The following is a 23,123-nucleotide window of genomic DNA, read 5'->3' as shown; positions in this document are numbered from 1 at the left end:
GGTCTGTACCTCTCATTGCCCTGTAGTGCCTCTTCTTTGCACTTGCTCTGATGTGTTTTGGAGCCTCTGAATAGTTCCAGTCCCAAAAGCAAGAGAGAGCCTGCAAAGAATGGCATGGGAAGGGCAATTTGACCAGCAGTGAGAGCAAAGCTTGGTTATCTCAGGGTGGCAAGGCACGCACGTAGGAGTATGGGAAGAGCAGCTCCTGTCCTCAGCCCATTCACTCTCCCCCTGCAGGGCAACTCTGACATCAGGAATATCTTTTTGATGTATTTGCTTATCATACTGTGTGGGGGCTGCAGATTCTTCAAAAGCCTGGAGTTGCTTTTATCCCTGGTTATTTACCTGTGCAGGCAGCATTAACATTTGATCTAGATAGCAGCATGCACTGTAGGTGGAGACTTCCATGATACAGTAATCTCTCTCTGGAACAGTTTGGATGGCATCCTGGGGCTTCTTTTTCCAGGGAAATTGTGTATGGTTTAATTTCTCACAAGCATTTCCATGTACTGTTAGACAGATAATTCTGTCTGCATATAAAAGGTGCTTTTTTATGCTCTGAGACACCATCCTGTCAAAACACTGCTGGATCACCAAATATATGGCTGATAGCTGCCCTGAAGCTTCAGTTTTTTGAGCAGTGTGCTGCATGCCTTGGTGAAGAGGATGACTAGTTTTTTGCTTGTGAGGAAATGCCTCTTATCAGAGGGTTTTTCTGGCCTCTGTTGGTTTTTATGGGCTCAGGAGGCTCTTGGATTTTCTGATTTTTTTTTTCATTAGCAGCAACCATTCATTTGTGTCACTTGTATAATGGTAGAAGAAATTCTGTGTCCTGATGATGGGTAACCTTGAGTACAGGGGGTGGGAGGAGGGGAAGAAGGGAGCTGAAGTATGCTAAGCATGAGGTCTTTTTCAATCAACATCAGGGAATGGCAGGTCAGGCTTGTGATGAGAATTAAGTTCCTAATTCTGAGTGTTTGCATAATGCCTTTCATCTGCAAAACACTTCCACAAATACTAATTGGTATGAATTACAGCTTGGCATAACAAAAATGGGGCTGCAAAATTCTGTGCAGATAGCTGATAACACAAAGTTCATAGGGGTTTGTTTTTTTCTGTATTCGAGGTTTTACATGAGGTATTTCCCCTCCCTGCCCAAGGGCTGTGTTCCATAAATACAAAATCTGAAGCACAGGCAGCAGCCACTCCCCATGTCCAGCGTGTCCCCAGTGTGTTGTGCATCACAGAGTCAGTGATGTTGTGTTCCCACCCTCAGCCCCACTGCAGCTCATCTTCCAGTGGGCTGTGCTTGTACCCTGATGGAGAGCAGCCTGCTTTGACCTTGCTTTCTTCAGCTTGCGTGTTCTGTTTTAAAAGCTTTGAATGGCTAATGCCAACAAGTTAAATCTTTGAGGGCACTCACAGGTGATACTATAGCTGAAAATAATAATAAACCTGTTTTCATGCAAGGAGCCATGACAACACTTTCTTAGGTGTGACTTTGGAAAAACCTGACTGATGACTGGTCCACTCTTCCAGTTGCCAAAATGCAAAAAATTATAATGATGTCTCTTTTTCAGCCCTTCACTCCTTATTTTATTTTAAGTACTGCAAAATCCAAAGTTCTAATTGTGAATGCATATGTATAATGTATTTTATTACTGCTGGTGACAATCTGCTGAAATAATTGAATAGAAATGCTACAGCATGTGAAACTGGACGAAGTTGTGAGATTCAAATGCTCTTTATTGTGCTGACATTCAACCTGATGGCTGGCTTGCAGCTGACAGTCTGCTTTGAATGGGTCTGTGAAAGCTGCCTACGAAAAGCAAGTTCATGTATTCTTTGTGAAAATGGCATATGGAGCTGACTAAAAGGGATCCTCAGTTCCACTGGCAAACTTGTGGGAGTTGACAAGTTGAAAAATTTTGGAAATCTCCACATAATGATCCAATTCTTGCATAAAAATAGCCATGTGCTCTGATGCTTCATATCATTCTCCTTGCATAGAAAGAGGGGAGAGAAAAGGGAATTATAAACACATGAAAAAGAGATGGTAAAAATGTCATGTTCCTTGGACATGAAAAAGCCAAACTCTGCAGTGGCTGCCCCCACATCCAGTAGCATAAATCTTCCTCCTCGTCAGCACTGTACTAATACCTGCAACTACAGGTTGCAGCTGCAAAGGAGGGCTGCAAGTCCTCTGCCCCTGTTGCCTGTAATGGTTTTTGAAGTGATTTTCCTCACCCTCCCCTCCAGTCAGGCTGGTTTTGTGGGTCTCTCCAACAGCTATTGGGGATACAAAGTGGAGGGACTTGGAGTTCACAATTTTCCTGTGAGTTTTATTATCGATTCTCTAAGGCTCAGTGAAGTGACCTGAGCCCTGTTTTGTGTTAAGTCCATGTTTGTTAGGCTTCTCCTCAACAAATGAGGCCAAGAAAAGTAGTTTTCTGAGCTGGCTGCTCTTGTAGATGAGACTGAAAAGCACATGTCTCTTGGGAAGGGGAAACCTCTGCAGCTAAGAATATATTATGCCATGTAGTATATAATACCATATATCCTTCTGTTCTACTACAGAAAATTCTGAGAAGTTGATTTTCATCTCCAAAGGACTTATTTCTGGCCTTACAGTAATTCCTAGATGCTTCCTTGTTTATCTTTGTTGTTTTGAAAAGGCTGGTTAAATCAAGCACCAATGCAATGTGCTGTCTCTGCTTAATCCTTTCTGAGATGGACTTGTCAATGCAAAGCTGGCAGAGGAATCTGGGATTTAGTAAGAAAAAAAGGAGAAGAATGGAACAAATGTTAAAAATGGGTAGTAATATTTGGAAGGAATTGCCTGACTTGTTCCCTTCTTTGCCAGTTTTAATGGTCCAGCATTATGTCCGTCCTGGCTTTTAACACTGTTTCTCCATACTTCCTTACTTTTAGGGTTGGTCGACGGCCTGTACTGCTCTTCTCTGTCATATTCATTTTGATATTTGGACTGACTGTGGCACTCTCAGTGAATGTGACCATGTTCAGCACACTCAGGTTTTTCGAGGGATTTTGCCTGGCTGGAATAGTCCTCTCCCTGTACGCACTGCGTGAGTATTCCTTCACCGCCCATACAAATGGGTTTTATCGAGTATGAGGTTTGCTGTTCTCTGGCTTCCTGCTTTTGTTCAAACAGATCAAACCTGAATCATATTGATTGCAAAAACTTTAGCCCGAATTTTGCTAAGGAGGATTTTTGCAGCTGTCTCTTTAGGTTACTACAAAGCAGTCTGTGAAGCTGTCTCAGAGTTCATTTTAGAAGTTATAAGGTGATTTGGGTTTGTCTGTTGTTTTCTAAACCTAGAAGTTACCTGGGTCATAGCCATAATGTGTAATGGGAGTAGATTTCACCCTGCAGTATTGAGCTCAGTGGGAGACTGACCACTTTGGCTGCCTCTAGCAGTTTGTACTCTGGCACTTTTTCAGAACTTCCTCTATTATTTGCAGAAATATCCTGTGTCCCTTCCTCAGGATTGTAAAGTTACAGCAAAAATATGTTAGAAGACTGAAATCCTTTTATTAACTCCTTTTTTATTTTTTGGTTGGATAATTTTGGGTTTTTGTTTTGATGATGTTGTTGGTTTTGTCTGTTTCATGAGGAGAAAAACAATCTCTGAGAGAAATTTGAGGGAAAACTTGTAAGAAATACCTACATGCTCATATCTGGACTGACTTGTAAACTTGTGGCCAGAGCACTTGAAAACCCCCTCTGGAGGCCTTGCCTTTGGAGGGTGCATCCATGATGCCACCAGCCTAATCTGTGTCCCTTGGATATGTTCCAGAGAGCATCTTCTGCTTCCTTGGCTGTTTGTAATTAACAGGTAGCACCACACCAACCAGAGAAAACACAAAATTTTCTCCTCCTTATTATGGCTCTGGAAAAGTATTATCTAATTATATCCTGGAAGTTGCTGTACAGATCTTCATAAAATTTTATTTACTTCCTATTGTGGATGGTATCTAACCCATCAAGATTTAGCACAGTATCCTTACTTTGCACAGAGTATTTTGTAGTGTTAAGTTCCACAGTTTTTGTTTCATTTTTGGTCTGTGCCATGGGGAAAGAGGCCTGACTGCAGCAGACAAGAGTTTGCTCTGTATTGCACTTCACTGTTATACCTGATATGGTATCCAAGATACATGATTTTTTAAATTCTCTTGTGTTGTTCATATAATCTATAGTGAGAACCTTACACCAAAAAATGAAACTACCACTGAAGACATTACACTTTTATTGGGAAGTAATTTAACCTGTGTGGTTCCCATGGGCTTCAGCGATTACCAGTGTGATGTTCAGCTGGATAATAGGCTTGTCAGGATTTTTCACAGCCCAGTTGCAGCACGTTAGTTTGTCTTACTTGATTAGGGTTTTTTTCTAACTTTTAAGACATTGCAACTGAGGATTTTCATGGGGAAATGCCAACTAAGTAGAAGTTTGATTCTGGACATTTTTATGATTGGAGTGAAAGAGTGTATGTGTTGCTTTAGACCAGACAATAGCTTATCAGCCCGGCTTTCATTCAGAAAATGGCATATTCTGATTGCTTCATGCACTACCTGGTCCAGAGCAATGATTTGAGTCTGCTCTTTTATCCCCACCCCCTCTAAAATTCAGGTGTTTGCTGTCTGGTTAGACAATGCCTAAACAGAGCTAGTAGGTGTTAGGAGAGATCCATGTGAAATTAGCTGCAGGCTGAACATCAGCACACTTCTGTGGAGGTGAGAAAATGTGAAAGATGCAGCACCTGTGCCTCTGATAAATCTTCTGACCTTCTGTCTCAAGAGATGAGGGGAGTGAGTTTTTACTGTATTAAATAATTTAAACAAAAAAGAAGTTGTCACCTTGGTATAGAGTACTTGGAGAGAAGTAACCCCTAAAGTCTCAAGAGAATGGGAGTTGTAGGGTTTTCTGTTTGGGGGATGGTTTTGATTTTAGTCCTCATATAATTTGTTAGGCTTCCTCTCAGTCTTTACTTACTACTATCTTTTCTGCTGGTATCAGAAAAGTGTGTGAAGTACTCTTACGATTCATAGCTTCTCTTCCCTTTCCCTTAATGGCCTTGATTTCTTCCCCTGGAGATTTGCTGCCCCTGAACTCCCAGCTGGCTGCCCTGAGCAGAACAATAGAAAGTGGAAAGTTTGACCTGTTAGTGGCAGCCATTAGCCAAAATTTCCAAAGCTACTGTGCAGAAGAAAACTGCATAAGCTTGCATAGCCTGCAATGGTAATTAGTCTGACTCTGGGATCCTTTTACACTGTGTTGAGCTTGCTAGTTGTGCTTGGATTTATGGCCTGCCTGGGGGAAATTGTAAATAACAGTTCAGGATGCTTTGGGAGTGAGAAGAGCACCAAAGTGCTGTCTTTAAAACACAGAGCTGCCAAGATTGAGTTGCCTTCACCATCCAAACCACACACTTCTTCATAGCCTAGTGCTGTTATCCATGGTGCAGAGTGTACCAGGGGTGAGTCCTGCCTTCCATAGAGGGACGGCACAGAGCTGCTGTGCTCTTCTGTGGGCTTTCCTCAGTGCTGTGCTGAGCTGGCTTCTTGTGACCTGCAAGTACAGCCTCTTCTTGCCTGGAGCTGCTCGGGGCTTATCTGAAGGAACGACCTTGAGATGTTGATTTGTTAAACTGAAATTTTACCTACAGCTGCCGTAGTTTTGTTGGAAGAGGTGTTTCAGGTGAAATTTTTAGTGAAGCTGCAGGAAGAGACAGGCTTTGTGCACGTGATGGTGCTTGCTGTGAGAGGGGGAAGCAGAGGAGCAAGGAGCCCACGACTTTCCCCTCCTGGCTGCTGTGGATCCTTGCATCATCCAGGAGAATGAAAGGCAGCAGATCCTATTCCACTGAGCAAACATACGCAGCTTTGAAAGGCTTTTCTTTCATTCTGATGTGGAACAGGAGGAGCATTTACTGTCTTCCAGAAATGTTTTCCTGCCTGGAAACGGGTTTTCCTGCCAGTCTTCATGGGTTCCTGTGCTTGTCAGCAGCTAGCACACACCTTGTATGGTCAGGGACCAACAAGAATGTTGTTTTTGTCTGTTTCATGAGGAAGCTCAGGAGGAGCTCAGAAAGCTCTTCCCAGGAGGGTACAGTGTCTCCCAACATGCCACACTCAGCAGCAATGTGATGCACAAGGCTGGTGCTGACTGCTGTCGTTTGCTGGGTGGGTCCCCTACTATCCTTGCTTAGCAGATTTCTGCAGTAATGGGCCACCTCTTGCTGGAAGAGGGTGCTGGGACCCTTGGCAAAATCTCCTGGAGAGAGAAATGGTGAAGGGATGAAAAGGAGTGCTCTGGCCACAGTGGCTGGAAGGGCATGTATGGCCTACCCAGCAGCTAAACATAGAAGAGAGTATAGACTGGGGACTGGAGGAAGACAGGTTAAGAGAAGGCAGGGGAAAAGCTGTATTTTTTTTCTCAGGGTGCCTTCTGTTTGGTATTTGTTTCTGTGTGCATATCCAGAGAGAAAGGATGGGCATTCTGCCCCTGTTAGCTCAGCATGGATGGATGCATTGTGCCACAGGCTGCTGCCCAGCCAAAGGACAGGAGGTTTGACTTTACCCATTGAGGGGAAAGCCCTAAGATGGCCCTGAGAAGAATTGTCCTTTGGACAGTCTGAGAGGGAGAGGAAGAGGTGTGAGAGCCCTGAGCAGGGTCACAGGTGCCTGAGTAATGCCTCTGCTGGTATCTGTGAATTTGCAGCAGCAGCCAGGCATGCCAGTCTTACTGCAGATAGCTCTGCTTGCTTGCTGTTGCAACTCACGTGGGTCCAAGTACACTCAGCAAATGTGGAAGTCATGGGAGAGAGCGCAAATCTGATTACTTTGAGGGTGGGGAGGGTGTTGCATCTGGGGCACTTTCCTCTCATTGGGTCACTGCCTTGGCCCTGACCACAGAACAGCCCTTTCCTGGGTGCTTGTGGGGAAGGGCAGATGCTTTGGCTGGCTCAGCACAGCTCCCTTTCTTAGGGCTCGTTGCCATCAGCTGACACCAGAGCTCTCATGGCTGAGGGTAGGAGCTCCCCCTTCACCCCCTCTCCTCTCACATGCTGCTTCCCAAGTCAGGCTGGTGCCAGCATCTGCCTGAGCCCTCTGCCAAGCAAGCCATCCACCTTCCCTCCAGAGACCACCAAGGGTGCTGTTGTCAGTGGATTGTGCCCTCTGAGCTTGTCCACCACTTCCATTGGAAGTTCTGCTGGCCACAGTGTCTCAGGTTCTGCCTGAGCCTGGGGATAGAGTGGGACTGGGGGCTCACACTGGGCAGGGCCATTAAATGAACAAAGGAAAAAAAGCCTTCCCTTCTAGCAGTTTGTGTCCTATGCTGTATCTGTTTCATGGTCACAATCCCTGCTTTTGTCACTTTCTGGAGCCAAAGCTAAGACTTCGGTATTAATTAAACTATTTAAGGGGAAAGAGAGGAAGTGAAGAGATATTTTTCAGGCAAATGCTCCTGGCAGGTTTAAAGAGCTTCCCATTAAAGAGCTGTACGCTGTCGCTAATGACTGTACCTGAGCTCAGGCAGCACAGGTCACGGCGTGGATTTGCACACAATTGCAGGCTGTTCAGCAGTTTCATGGGTGACTGAGCTACAGATTATGCTGCAAAATTAGAAAGTCTAGACTTGAATGAACTGGTAAATAGGCTCTGGAAATAGCTTTGCTAGAAAGAAGACGACATCTAAGGTTGGAGCAAGGAAGCAGAGGTGTCCCTCCAATGCATAGTAGCAGAATGAGTGGGCATGTTTCTTCTCTTTCACTGTTGGGAGAAAACAGGTAGAAACACTGTTGAAAATCATAGATTGTGTTTCAAAAGCCTGTGGAAGCTTGGCAAAAGCTTTCAGACCAGGGAGGATGTCCAGCTGTGATGCATCTTTCTCATTTATAGCTAGGTCATTCTAACCTGTTACTCCTGCAAATTGCACAGGCAGTGATCTGAAAGGCTAAATGTAGCTTCTTAAGATTTTTTTTTTAAACGTGTGTCCTGGAAAGCTAGAGTAGAGTGCTGGAAAGTTTGCCACTGACTGAAGAATGAGCAAGTGCCGAAATGGAACAGCTCTGAGTGTTGAGCTGCAGTGATGTCAGATTTTTAAAATACTTTTGCTTCCAGTCAGATGTTAATAGAAAGAGTGAGATTTATGTGGGTTTCTTTTTCCTCCTTTATTTTTCAAAAGCATATAGGTTCTGAAATCCTGAAGCATTCCAAGTTTATAATTGATTTCATTCTCTATTTTCCTCTCATGACTCTTCAGTAGCAAGCATGGCCTTGGCAAGGCAGGTGAAGCACTGGAAACAGCAGGCTCTGAAGCTGTTCTGTGTAACCTGAACTGGCTCAATAAATAACCCTGCAAAGCATTCCCAAATTGTAGGATGTGGAAAACATCTGATTCCTTTCCAGTGCATTGACATGTGAGTTAGCTCTGCAGTAACGTGCAGTTCTCTCCACTGACAGGTCTGTGATAAGATCAAGGTTGTTAAGCCACCTACCTTCTGTTTATGTAACCAGCCTGCCTTTGTCTGAGTCACTTGAGGCAGATCAGGTAGGAGTGATCACAGAGGGATCCACTGAACGAAACATTTTAACTGGCTCACCTTAAAAGTGACCATTAATTGTTAAATGATACAGAACCACTTTGTTTATAGAGCCACCACGGGCTGTTCTATCATTGAGCCAGGATGTGATTTTCTGGGAAACAGCACTGCTACAATTTTTGATAGCTATTGTGGGAGAACTGTTAAAAAAATAGTATGCAGTAGGAGCTCTCCAGCTGCTCAAAAAAAGTGCTGTGCATGCCTTTTATCAAGTGCCTGAGGGCTCAATTTATGCAAGAGTGGAAAAGGTTATTGGAATTACAGTACTCTCCTTATAAATATAAATCTTCCTGTTCTACATTGCTTCCCTCGCTTTAGTCAAATCACAACTCATAATGGTCTGTTTGTCTGTTTTTCCTCAGTACTTCTGCTGAATTTCCTTCCATTTTCTGATAGTCAGAGTGGGTATAGGCCCTTCGAGGGACACCTGGTCTCCCATTAGGGCAGACGTGGACCCTCATCCTTATTTTAATCCCTACACACTGTCTTCTGGAGCAGAGGTGCCCTTGAAGCATTGCTGACATGTTGTCCTGAATCCTTGAAAAAGTGTACCATTGAAGGCAGCCACTTGAAATTAATTTGTACAAAGTCTTCAAGTATGCCAAAGAAGAATAAAAGTAGGCTCTTTCTAAAGCTCCTTGGAAGGTTAGAACATGTTTGCTTGATGCAGATATTGCAGCAAATATAATTTTAATCAATTTTTCCATTTCAGTTGCTGAAACTCTTGTGTGTTGTCAATGTGACAAAAAGCCTAAGGTATTAATTTTATTTGAGGTACTTTTTGTATGACTGGTCAATTGTGAATGCAATTAAGATAGAGCACTGCAGTTGTTACACTTGTGATGATGACAATCAGATGAGATTAGGGTACACTTGCAATTTCCCCGGCTCAGAACACATCTTGCATTTTTACCATTTAAAGTGTCTGTCTTTTAATTGTTCCAGACCAATTCCAACACTCTGGGTATGCTCAGTCTGCAAAATCTTACCTTCTGTCATGCAAATACTTGTAACTGTTCGGAACTGTAATTACAATTTAGGGATTTTTTTAATTGGAGGTTTTTTTTTATTCTGAGCAATGTCAAATAGATTCATAAAGCTGAAAGCTTGCTGCCACTGAAAGGAAATGAGAGAGGCTTTTCTCTTCCTCTTCCAAATTCCTTTGCATTGTCTCAGCTGCTCACACAACTAATGACTACACTTTAAGGGAGTGTTTAAAATGGATCGTTAAATCCAAAAAGTTGCCTTTCACTTGCAACTCTTTGACCCAGCTGAAGTGGTGTTATTCACTGTAAGAATAAATTGTGAACTGTCTGTTCCCTCTGCTGGTTTGTTGGGGTTTTTTCCCCTCTTGCTGTAAGACAGCTGCTAAACGGCTTTTTCTTGCTACGTGGATCCAAGCTCATGTTCTGTGTTGTGTAGGGTGGCTAGTAGTAAAATCTTCCTGTAACACATGTGCATCCATCCATGCACGCCATGTCCAGGTGACTTTGGTTTTTTAAAAATCTTACTGATTTTTCCTACCAGGAAACTAAAATTTTTGCAGAGAGTATCAGAGAGAAGTTGTACATATAAAGCCCATTGTGCTGAGACTGTCGGCTTACGGAGTTTTAGTTGTCCTGTTCCTCATCTGTGCCCTGGCATTTGGCAGCACTTGAAAACAGGATGGGCTAGTGTTGGAAATGAGAGGAGCAGTGACATTCTCAGGAGTTGCACTTAAGACAGGCAGCATTCAGGGTTGGATTTGTTTTTCCCCCAGATGCTTCTTCCAGTGAGAGCACAGACATACACACATTTTTTCTGTGTGCGCGTATGCCAAATTTCTGCTGCAGAAGGAAGGATGCATAGGTTCATAAATCACCTAGGAATGAACACTGCTTTCCTTCCCTTTCCTGCCTATCCCTACAGGTTAGCTTGTCAGAAAAACAAGCCAAGTTATAGCAACAGGATGTGCATAGTGGAAAAGCTGTGTCTATGTAGAAGGTGCATTTAGAAGTTATCTGTAGTGACTTTGAATGTTCAAGTCGAGCAACAAATGTCAGTGCACAAATTCACATAAATATTTATGTGTCTTTCAAGGGGAACCATAATTAAACAAGGCTAGCCAAATTCCCATCCCTAGTCACGCAGACATGACTCCTATTTTCTCACTTACAAATAATATAACCCTGTGGGATTTTTACTAGTTCAAGTTAATTAAATTTCACTCAAAGCATGAAATTTGCAGGCAGTGCTCATTGCAGTAATTCTGCAAGTGTGTATTATTTAGTCAGATACAATAAAAAGTTCACCTTTGTTTTAATTCTTCATTTTATTTATTGACAGTGTACAGAATTTAATCATACAGACCACACCATACCAGAGCTTGTATCACTCATTTTTCTTTTTTTTTGAAGAAAACTCCTTGATGTAGCATTGTGAATGAATTTGTTCATAAGTTATATGCTGCAATTATTGATGGACCTAACAGTATGAGCTATGTTTTTGTCTTTTGAGAACATCTGGTCCCTTCTTAAATGACTTATACAGACACTTTTGTAGTTTTTAGAGATAAGTTAAGACCTAAGTGCTTGCTAATATCTTGGAAACTTGTTTGTTGACATTCTTTGAATTCTGGTTATGGTATGAATTGTGAGAGAAGAAATTGGTTTACTGAAGTCTAATGGCTGATGTGCAAATCTTTGCACTACTCCAGTTTTGGATATATAAGCTGTTTGTGTGCTTTAGTCACCTACACATTCAGTATGAAATCTTTCAACTTTTCTTGCAACAATTATTGAATTTAGGCCTGGTAAAAAAACCCAGAGAGTATACTAGAGTAAAAGGGTGTCTGAAGAAGGTTCAGTGGCTCAGAAGTATAGCTGTCCTTGATGAAGTGCCTGTACTGAACTGTGGAAGAAAGCACAATCCGGTACTTGCATCAGAAATGGATCCGTTTAGATCCATGTTCTTGCACCTCTCTGGGTGATGTCTCCAGCTCCTGGATGTCCCAGCATTTCTCTCTAACTGGCTTGTGCTTGGAGGAATTCTTGGCAGGCTGACAGTTCTTGTGGTCTCTCCTTCCAGCTTTCTGCCCTAGTCCCATGGCAGAGACCACTCTCTTGTACAGCGATGCCTCAGCTCCCTCCCTTGCAGTCAGGATTTAAGTGCAAATACGTCTCCATCAGTGGCTTAGCTCACATAATCAATGCACTAGGTTAAGGACATACATTTCATTCTGCTGTTGTTTATTCTCTGAGAAGAATAATCTCTGGCAGAAGCAGCAGGGGAGAGCAGCGTTTGCGCATGCCTCGGCTCGACTGGGACATGAGAAGTGCCGTGGTGCAGTGGAGGAAGGCAAGCTCTGCTGGAGCACTGTGCACTGGAATTGTGATTTTGTTAAAAATGCAGACTGGAGAGCCTGTGTGTCCTGGTAGTAAGACATAGGTAGGTTATTTAATGTTACTATTATCCAGACATTTGAGATTAATTCCCTGGGGAAACAAGGAGGGCACTTTCTCTATGAAGCGCTGAGTTCAATAGATATTTAAGGACCAGAGTTGTTGTCCAAAATAAATAAGTAAATGGATCCCTAGAGATTTCTGCTTGATGTGAAACTGCTGTCCAGGAGGAACAAAGTGTCAGCCTGCCAGCTCTTCAGGGACTTTTTCCAGTTCCACTGCTGCTTCCACTCAGATTTCACTTCTTGTACTTGTGGGCACTGTAGCTGTCTCCTGGATATGGAGCACTCGATTAACAGAGTCAGAAGAAAGTAAAGTAACAAAAAAAGCACAGGAAGCAGAATCAATAATGTGGTGAGGCAAAAAGCAATATAAGGGAAGAATTTCTGTGGGGTTTTATGCTATTATTATAGCAAACAAAAAAGGATTGAAGGCAGGAAGGAAAAATAAGAGCAACTTAAAAACTGTGTAATGCTGGAAGTAGCTTATGTGGTGAAATTGCAACCAGTATTCCTAATAGCATCCCATTTTTGTTTCATTTATAGCTTTGACTTTGAAAGGTTTGGTTGGGGTTCTTTGCCTAGAACTTGACTGACTTGTTTTTCAATGCAGAAAGCCAAATCTGTCTTTCTAGGAAGCTTGAGGAAAATTAATTAAAGAGCTTTTGAATTATAGATCCATTAAAAATGACGCTGCTTTGAAAGTTAAATAAATAAATAAAACTGTCAGTGTTTGTCATCTGTTGAAAAAAAATTGTTTCTCTTGTATCTGTACAACAGAGAAACCCAATTACTGAGCTCCAATGCTTTGGAATGTGGGCAGGAGAAGCTTTGATTACATCAACCTTGACTGTACTCACATGAGTCTTTTAAGGTGTCATTTGTGAGTTTGGAATAATGAATCAGCCATTGTCCCATTCTGTCCAATCAGTTGTCCCATTCTGCTTTTTTTTTCCCTTTCCTGTCTGTGCTAAGTCTGGAAGAAAATATGCAAAATCCACTCTGCATCTTGCAAACCTTTAACCTGATAGATTTGAATTCTGCAGGAGACAGACTTCATCCTTTTTAACTGAGTCTTTTATTCCAATAAAAAAGCCTTCATGCATGTGCCTTTCCTCCCTTCCTGACCTTTTCTTTAATGGTGGTCTTTCCCTGAGGATAAGTGTTTCATATGGGTCTAGGGTTAGTAACATGTGCCAAAGCAGAGAGGAATAGCTAATGCATGACCCAAAGAGGAAAAATAAAAAAAACCCCAGACTATACAGAATGTACCACAACTGCCTCCTCTCTCATGCTGTGATAAAAGACAATGTGGCAGATATTTTTCTAAAATGAGGAATCTGCTCCAATCCAATGAAGAATAATAGCAGCAATTAAAGATTTTGTGCCCTAGTTGTTTTGGAAACAAAAAAAATGTCCAGACAAAGCTGGCAGCACATCATGCTGGCATGTGTGAATGTGAGTAGCACTGATGCCTCGGTGCTGTCCTTTGCTGGGATCCTGGCAGGGAGGTTTTCAGTACCTGGTGGGACTTGCATTGGGCATACCATTGCTTTTTCCTGCCAGGACAGCTTTGAATTTGACTTCTGACTAGGATACTTTTATTTGCCTATAATCTCCATCCCTCCTGCAGGCCACAGAAGCATGTCCTGCTTGCCCAGTGCTGCTCAGGTGCCAGCCAGCAGCTGCAGTGTGGCTCTGCCCACGGCAGTGCTGTGCAGGTGGAATACCTCAGGAGTGAGAGGCTTCTGGGAGAAATAACCCACCTGCCTGTCCAAGCAGGACAAGACCTTTTGTTTATGTGTCTGATCCTTTCTGCCCTGATTCTGGGAGTAGTTAAAATCTCAGAATGACAGTGCAGGAGGAGCAGGCTGGAGCTGTTGCCCTGCAGGAGAATCTGGCAGCTGCTCAGGGACAGCCTAAGCTGACCTGTTCTGGGAATGTCCATCCTGCCCTAGCTGGTGTTCCCACCTACTGCTGCTCCTACTGATTCAGGAGTGTAAACAAGCAGAAAACACCTGATTTGGTTGTTTTGTTTGGTTTTAAGTCAGTTTTCCCCTGGTCTTTCTCTTTTCAAAAGCTCACTGCTGGGTGGAATAAGCATAGGCAAAGGTGGAGAGAAGGACCAAGTGCCTGGGGAGTCAAGGAGAGAGGAGGGACTGCAAGAGCCATGGTATAAATTTGCCTTGCCATAATGCCCTGCTGTAGAAGCAGTTTAAGAGCCCCTGTGGCTTGCTTGAAGCGCAAATGAATCAATTCCTGCAAGCTTACTGCAACAACCTCGGGTCAGGAAATTCCCTTGGTGTAAACAGATTAGTCTGTTTCAAGTCATGGTGAAGCTTGACTTAATTCATTGTGGGTCATTCTCAAATGTGGGATTTAAAACTTACTTCTTGCAGGCTTCTCAAAGATTAGACAGTGTTTAATTGCATCTTGGCAGAGACAGCAGGTCTAATACATTGAGAAACATATGTCTTGGACGGTTGATGCTTCCTTTCAGGATAGCTGTCTTTGAAGGAGTAGCAGATGGAAGTCCTTCCACCTTTTCTAGGCACTGACTAAATTCAAGAAGAGCAGATAAACTGGCAGCAGAGAAAAGCAATTCTGAAAAATAATTTACAGAGATCTGTATGGCTTTAACTTTATTTATTTAAGCTTTCACAGTGAGAAGCCTGGCTTTGGATTTATCGAAAACTTCTGAAACTCAGTTGGAGAACCAAATATGATCGGGCCCTAGTTACAAGATTTCCACTTTTCTGGCTGGCTTTTCTTAGCAACATCCAAATTAGTGAATAAATAAAACCCTTCAGTCTGCCGATGACAACGAAAAGTCTGTGATTCAGACCAAAACATCTTGATCATGAACGTGGCAGTGCTAACCTTGAAAAGCAGAAATGCAGACCATCAATCTCATATTTCAGTACTGTAAAGAGTTTCTTTGGAAAGGTCATTTTGTTGCTGTCCCATCTGTTTTACTCGGTAAATTTCACCCTTCGATGAGACTAAATTATATCTTTTGGCTTTGGGATAAGAAAGGTTAAGTCTTGAACTGGGGGCCCTGAGATCATGATGTTTGTGTCTAGGATAAAGATGCTGAAAGATGTTCTCTGTACTGAATTATCTGTCAAGCTCCTATATCCTTGGTCTTTTAATTAGAACATTTTCAAAGTCTTTGGGATTGTCAAAGTGTGTGGTGTTTTTGTTTTGTTGGTTTGGTTTTGTGGTTTGGAGGTTTTGTGTTTTTCTTTTGTAATTTATTATTTCTGCCTTCTGAATTAATTTTTGATTGCTAGTTAGGTGGCTGCCTGAGAATGTTTGACTACAGCATGCCCACTTCTATTTTAAAATGTACTGTGTGAAGTAGGAAATACAAAAGGAAGTTTCTGGATTTATGTGTTTAGGCTTCAGCTGTGTCTCCTGTTTGTTTTGTTATAAATGGCAGTACTGAAAACTGTATTCATTGAAAAGTGAGTTTCACTTTCTCAACAGTGGAATGAAATAGTGCTTATTCTTTGGAGAAGACATCTATGAGAAAGGTACACTACAGCACTTGTTATGATATATTAGGAGTGTTCACTAAGATTTATGTGGAAACAAGTTTTTCCTGATGATTCTGAATTGGAATACTGGTCTGCAAAATGTTATACACAATTCTAATTTCAAACAGAATTTTAGTGACTTAAATTAAAGCTACTACTGCAATAAGGCTAAATACCAAAACAAACAATATTTAAGCTGATTTTTGTAATATACTGCAGGCAGTTACACTTGTACAATGTGTAATTGGTATGAAATTTGGTACTTTTGAAATCTAAACCTTGAGACAATTTCAAGACAAGCCCTCAGTGTAAAATTCATTATGTTTCATTTCACTTAACAGTAAATGTAAAAGTACCACACATTTGAGAAACCTAAACATACAATTTGTTGCAAGTTCCATTTCCTATTTGTTCTGCAAACTGATGAATGAGGATGAGAACAGCATGTGGTTGGCAAAGCCATTCCATGTTGTCTGTACCTGGAGATCCTGGCAGCAGCACAGGTACCTCTGAAACAGCCCAATCCTGCCCCAGCACAGGAACCTGTGGAGAGAGGTGTTGTCAGTGTGGTGTGGCTCTGGGTGGCCATGTGCCCATTCCTCAGAGTACTGGTGTTCCCCTGAAGATCTTTACGGAAATGTCTTACTGCATGGGAACTGTGATGCTCTTAAGACACCGATGCTCAGTAATTATTGGATATAGCTGTTAACAGGTTATTCCTGTTAATGTGCTCACCATGTAGGAGAAATGTGTTTGCATTCCTGTCACTACTCCTAAACTCCCAACCCGGGGGAATCCCAGCAGCTGCTGGTGCAGGGAACAGCAGCCCTGCTCACCTGCATTCCGCGCTGCATCTGCTTCCTCTCTGCTGGCTTAGTTCAGCCACATAATCCAGCCAACAAATTAACAAAAATTCAATTTGCTGAGCCGATTTCCTGCTCTTTTGTTGAAATATCCATTTAGGCAGCAAACATATGCAAATGTTGGAGGTAAATGTCAGGGGAGGTGAGAGTGCTGGAAGGTGGACCTTTGTGATGAGGTGACAAACTGCATCCTGACCAGCATTATCTCCCGAAGCTCAATCTGAAAATTGAACAAAGGTGTAGCCATACATTACAGCTCTCAAAAAACACTGCCAGTGTCAGAATTTTCTGCCACGTGTTGACACCTCCTGAATTTTGCCAATTTGGCTGGTTTTGTAGCTGCACTTAAAATCAACAGTGAGAAGTGATGTGAGTTAATCAAAATAAATCAAAAATACTTCTCGAAATATTACTCCCACACTGTCTGTTTCTGTGCTCTGTTTTTTTGACAGATCCACCCTAGGATTATTATGTGTTTGCAATAGCAGTGGAATTGAGAATAAGGGAACCATAACCAGTAGCATGCTCTTTCCTTCTCATTCTACAATGTCTCTGTGTTCAGGGTGAACTATACTTTGGGTTTCTCGTGTACTACAGAGTACACTTCAGGTGGAGCAAAATCAAAAGGGAAAAAAATCAGAGCACCCTTCTGTGAGGAAAATTGAATTCTTGAAGTGTAAAATTTTCTATTGGCATCACACAACCTTGTCTGACATGGCTACAGTCTTTGTAACCCCCCTAAAGGAAGTTAAAGAAATGATGGCTGAGGAATAGCGCATGTATGGATTGCAGCTGAGGTGGCCACTCTCCCATGGAAAGGTCAGGGAGAGGAAGAGACTCTCACTGAACTGTTTTTAGTGGCAAGTTGTGGTCTTTTTTCATTTGGAATTCTGGAATGCCAGCAGCAGACCTAGCAAAGATAGATGAGTGAGTGAATGGCAGCAAACAGGTCAAAGGCACATGATGAGCACTAAAAGGAAGAATGGGATGATGTGTCATAGAGGAGGGAAAGATTGCCTAGAAATAAATATATGTAAATAAAAATTAATATATATGTACATGTGTGTATATGCATGCACATACAACACATATTTCTTCTTTGAAAAATGTACTCTATTGTGATAGAAACTTTCTACAGTAAATATTTGGCTTCTCTGGCATCTCCCTGTGCTGCAGAAGCTATGGGTGTTTTGTTTTGGATCACATTTAATGTCTGTGGTCTCTGGAGATAATGTGTTATTTTCAAATGCAATAATGTGTTACTTTTAAATGCTATGTGTGTTTTATTCCTCATGTCTGGATTCCTGGATCACGTTTTCATTGCAGATTCTTTCCTTGCTAAACTAGTCTGTTGTATCATGGGAATCCTTAAGCAACAAGGACAGATTTAGTGAAAGCAGATGTCAAAATATTAAAATTTCTCATGGGATAGAAACTCCCCGTCCCACACAGACAGCAGGTATGATCTGTTGTTGGCATAGTCTCCCAGGCAATTCTTTCATATCTCTTCCTCTTCATCAAGTTCTTAGTGACCAGAGAGTGGCTTTCAGAAGACACTGCAATCCAGACTGGCCTGGAACAGGCACAAGGTCTGACTCTGGGGGATGTCCTGTACAGGGCTGAGCTGGGCTCCATCCTTGTGGGTCACTTCCAGCTCAGTATGTTGTGATTTGATATTTGTGTGCAGTGTGGATGTTTGGTGGGAGAGGCAGCTGCTCCCCAGATCTGCAGCCATTTCTCCTGGTGTCCTGCACACCACTGGAATTTACTGAAACAAATTCCCAAGTGCTGGCGTCTGTGTTTTCTTCATTTCTATTCTGTCTTTTTGCCAGGAGTTGGAAGCATTTAGTCTTTTTATGTACCTTATCCCCTTAAGATAGTGGTGAAAAAGCACAGTGCAAACTTAGTTATTCATGTGATGATAAAATTGATATGAGATCAGGCAGGTCAATTGACAAGCGATAAACACAGACTTTTTAATTCTAGAACGCTTGAGTGCTTGGTTCCTTTTGTAATGTTAATGTGTTGCATGTGACATAAGAGGAGATTTTGTGTATGTGCATGATCTTAGGCTTGTCTGAAGTGATGGAAATTCCTTATGGTGGCACCAAGCAGCTTTGCTGTGAACCTGGAACCTTTGACATTAAGGCCTTGGCAAAGTGTCCACTGTCACTTGCATTGCCTCAAGCACCTTGGCGCTGCTCTTGGAGCTATGGTGAGGGACACAGAGGGAGCTCTCCATGCTCCTGGGAATGCCTGCTTGCCAGATAACTGCAAAAATTGGGCTGGTACTCCAAAATTTTGTGTAAAGATGCGTGCTGTGCAGTGCCTGGCCAGCAAGTACACAAGCATGTGCGACACAGGAATGTTTCCTTGTATGATAGCCACAGACTAATGGAATGTGACTGGAAAGCACAGGGAGCATGTGGGTGGGTTGTGGAGGTGGTGTTTTGACCTCTAGTCCAGACTGATCTGTCTTATGCTTTCCTAAAGCAGTAGAAATTTTTGGTTTCTGGTTTATGTTAGCAAAAGGTCACATAAATTATGCATGTGTGGATGTTCTGTCATAAAATCATAATAAAAAAGCACAATGGCAAAATCAAAAGTCCTGGATTATCTGTAAATGCTTTTACATTCTAACGTGTAATTTCCAAATTAGAATGTAAAACTGAATTATTTCTCAGCTTAGGGAAGTTTTCTCGTTTAAAAAAGAAGAGGAAAAAAAGGCAAAGTCCCAAACGATGCTATTGTCATTAAGTGTTGGTATGGAAAAAGATTATGGGATGCCCTGCAGTCAGCAAATCAGTTTTGATCTAGTTTGAATGCTCCTCACCTGACCAAAAGCACATAATGTGTGTGTGTGTTTCTGCATTACTATTGATCCTAATTTCCAGGCAATGCCACTTAATGGCTTTTGCTGTTTGGAGACAGGCCTGGGCTGACTTTCCCAGCTGTGCCAGTGGCGTCTGTCCCTGAAATGTCCTCCACTGCAGCAGTCACCAGTTCTCCCCAGGGTGTTAGCATTGCTCACTGCACTCTTGGTTTCTTCCTTGACACAGCTCCTTAATGAAACACCTGATGAATCAGTGTTAACTAATCTCACTTGGGTGTATGGCTGTCACCTCCCCGGAGAAGTTCTGTCTGTGTCTTGAGAATGCCCTGAACCAAAGTGAGGCGGTTTGCATTCAGCTGCATCTTCTTTCTCCACATCATTTTAGAATTTGGTACCTGTAGGGATAGCAATTGGAAGTGAACCTGGCACAAGCAGAAGGAAATGTATGTGTCTCTTACTCCCTCAGGCAGCACTTCTACATAAGAGGGACACTTTAGAGATGCATATTGAAATTTATTTCATCTTTCTGCCCCATTAAACAAGCAATTGGTTTTCAACAGCAGCTCACAGATGAATCTGAGTCAAAGCAGGATGATTAACTGGAGGACAGCCAGCTTGGCCATTGTTTGTCCTCTCCTGTTTAATACTCAGTGTATAGTGATACACGCATTAGAGACTTCAAACTCCTCCCTTTGAGAGACAATAAGTAAATTAATCTGTTGAGAAATTGCTGAGACTCCAGCTTCCCTACCAACATTTTCATTTAACCATGTTGAATACTGCTAGCTGGAGTTGCTCAACTCAATGACTCACAGCCAAACACTGTAAAACATTATTTTTGCTTTTCTGCATTTCCTATCTATAAATGGGTGGTTTGGAGTTCAGTTGGGTTGAATACACTGAGGAGAAATGTTATTCCTGTCAGCTGATAACAACTATTCTTCATTCAAACCAGAATATGCTTTGCTTTCACTCACAAAACTGGATGATCTTCACATGTACATATCAGCAACCCCAAAACTATCATGTCTTGAGGGCACATGTGCCCGTCCCTCTTCTGAATATCTGAGTTTCGGGTGTTCTAGTGACTAACCTGACTTTAGAAAGGCAAGGATCATAAGGAGTGTCTCTCCAAACTCCAACAGGCCTAATCTCTTATATCCAGTATTTGCCATGCCAGTTATTTTAAGGAAAAATAGGTGTACTTAAAAGCTCTTAATCATGTTCATGGTCCCACTTTTGGTTTGTTGGTCAGGGAAGCAAACATACTCTATACTTATGGGTGCTGACAGGAGAGAAGGTAAAAAGATGCAGGAAAATGCTACTGCTGTATACGCTGTGCCTCTTAGCCAATTTAAACCACCATTTTCATCAAGTTCCCTTTGTAAGAACAATTTAGAAAATATAACTGTTGCTATCCACAGGGAAGGGGAAGTGAATCTACAAATTGAAGTTCAAGGTTATTGGCGCTCTTATCTGTCTATAATATAGGTGTATGTCTCTGAGCTGCTGAATATTTTTATTGCTTCTGGTTTAATAATTAATCTACCCTTTGGAAGCTGCAGGCTTTTTGCCTGGGATTAATGCACTCTTAACATCCCCATGTCTACCACCTTGTCCTGAAAGCTAAGTGGTGCCACAAGAATCTCCTGCAGGGGGCTTGTTCCATCTTTGATCGTGTGTTCCTATGTCTTCATAGAAAGCATTTTTAATCCCTCTCTGCTGCCAGGTTCAGACATAAAATCTCCAGTGCTGTTCTACAAATCTCTTCTACATTAGCTTGGAGGGCTGGTGCATTAACAACTAGCAATGGTAAATGGCAGGTTTCTCTGAACTAGGCAATGAAAGAAGGCATGTGCATGACTGAAAGGGCTGTTGCCCTGTGCCCAGCTAGGAGTGGGGAAATGTGTGCCTTTAAACTCAAATCTTGCTGCCTATGGGATAAACTCCTTCCCCCATGTCAATGACTGGGTCAGTTCAGGGCCTTCCTGTGCTTTCTTGGGACAGACCTTGTTTGGTGAGATGTTACAAGGACTTGTCAGCAGGCACTGCAGTTTTTTGGTGTCTGTGTACTTTGTGTTTTTCTTCTCCTGTCTCGTTGGTGTAGAATTAGTATATAATGTCTGTTACAGTGAAAGTGGGGTGAAGTGGGATGCTCAGCTGCTCCCATTTGCTTGTGAAGATCCCAGTAGGTTTCCTGATGGAATTCTCTGAAATGAGGAGTTCTTGCTTTTGTCAAGTGGGAGAATCAATACTGTGTGCCATGCTCTGCCCTGTTCACCATTCTGATTTCCATCAAATGTAAACGATGCCTGCCATGGATTGCATGTTGTGCGTGCTCCAGTGTGACATTCAGGAGGAAGAATCTCCATCTGTGTGTTGAGCATCATGCTAGGCAAGATGGGATGAAGGAAAACATCTTTTATCCTTTAAGGTATGCTTGATGTATTTCTGATCCCTGTGATAAAGGGAAGAAGAGAAGTGAGGCTGGGATGTGGGATAACAGAAGTGTGGAGAGCGACAGAGGCAACACACTTGTCTCAAGGTAGCTTTTGTGCTTCTGAGAAGGAAGTGTTTTGTTGAAGGCAATTGCTGTAGGACAGCCAGTTATGCAAGCCCTCCTAACTATGGATAGAGGGATACCTCTGTGGGAGAGTGGATGAAGCAGAAGGAATTATAATAGGAGCTGCTGAAGCTGCATCTGTGCACTGGGGAGAGGGAAGGGCAAGGAAACTCGGGATAGAAACAAGTAATAACAGGATTCTGACTCTGTCATGTACTTCTGAAACACTGGAAAGAGAGATGAAAATGTGGAGTCCTGATTTTTAACAAGACTTGTTTCCAGCTAGTATGTGGAGCGACTTAGTGGCCCATATAAGCCTTTTGAATAGATCCCTTTCCTGTTGTGTTTGCACTTGATTTTTTTCCTATATACAGAGCTTGAATTCTGAAGGTCTCTTCAGCTCCTCCAATTGCATCTGAGCAGAATATTCCTTGGTGGGTGGTGGTTTTTTTCCCTATTCGTACCAGCAGCCCATGATGTTTACCTTCATGGCTGAAGCCACGGTTTTAACCCAGGTTTCCAGAGGCAAAAAGTTATGGTTTTCTGCCTCATTGAACTGTTTTTAATTCAGTTAGGGCATTCTTCAGTCTCCAAATGACGTTGTACAGGTTGTGTAGAAGTAATGGAACAGCATGGTTGTACAGGTTGTACAGCCTCACTGGTGGGCAAGTTTTCCCTTAAACCAGGCCTGTGCTGCTTTGTTCCCTGCGGAGCTGCTGTAGCTGCGCACACAAGGAGCACTGGCTACAATTGATGGCTGGGAGGAACACTGGTACTGTTTTTCAATCTGAAGTGCTTCTTTCCTCGTTTCTGTCAGTCTGCAGCAGAATATCTGCCTCTAGTGCAAGGGTACCCCATCAGAACAAAGTCATTGCCATTCCCATGGCAATCATAGAAATACAACATTCCTAATTTTATTTTAACTGTGGCTGAGCACACAAATTTCTAGATTTGCAATGTTATACAATTTAGCTTGGTCTGTTGCTGTAGGAGTGACACTTTGAACCATCAGAAATACTGCTTTTTTGTTGTAAAGCCATGTGGATTTTACATTATAAACAGTGATTACTAATTTCATTCTCTGAAATTTAGCTTTCTGTAAGGAATAATTGTATAAAATGAGAACAAAGCCCTAATAGCTCACAGTTTAGTTTTGTTGGTGATGTGAGTTGGTTAGCACAGGCTCAAGTACTCTTCCTCCCAGGGGCTGAAGAGGATGATTTTGTGCTGGGATTAGACACAGCTTCTCTTAGGGAGCC

At 42.4% G+C, this 23,123-nt stretch overlaps 1 protein-coding gene across 1 annotated transcript in view; it reads left to right on the top strand.

The window, feature by feature from the left end:
* Positions 1 to 23,123, top strand: part of SLC22A23 (solute carrier family 22 member 23) — a 108,025-nt gene that overhangs the window by 19,173 nt on the left and 65,729 nt on the right. Inside the window, exon 3 of the mRNA XM_031060221.1 lies at positions 2,932 to 3,086. Coding sequence (XP_030916081.1) covers positions 3,017 to 3,086 — 70 coding nt within the window. The 5' untranslated portion in view covers positions 2,932 to 3,016. The remainder of the gene's footprint in view (positions 1 to 2,931; positions 3,087 to 23,123) is intronic.

The sequence above is a fragment of the Geospiza fortis genome, unplaced genomic scaffold (assembly GCF_000277835.1).
Source record: "Geospiza fortis unplaced genomic scaffold, GeoFor_1.0 scaffold219, whole genome shotgun sequence".
NCBI lineage: Eukaryota > Metazoa > Chordata > Aves > Passeriformes > Thraupidae > Geospiza > Geospiza fortis.
This window is presented reverse-complemented; position numbering and strand designations above follow the sequence as displayed.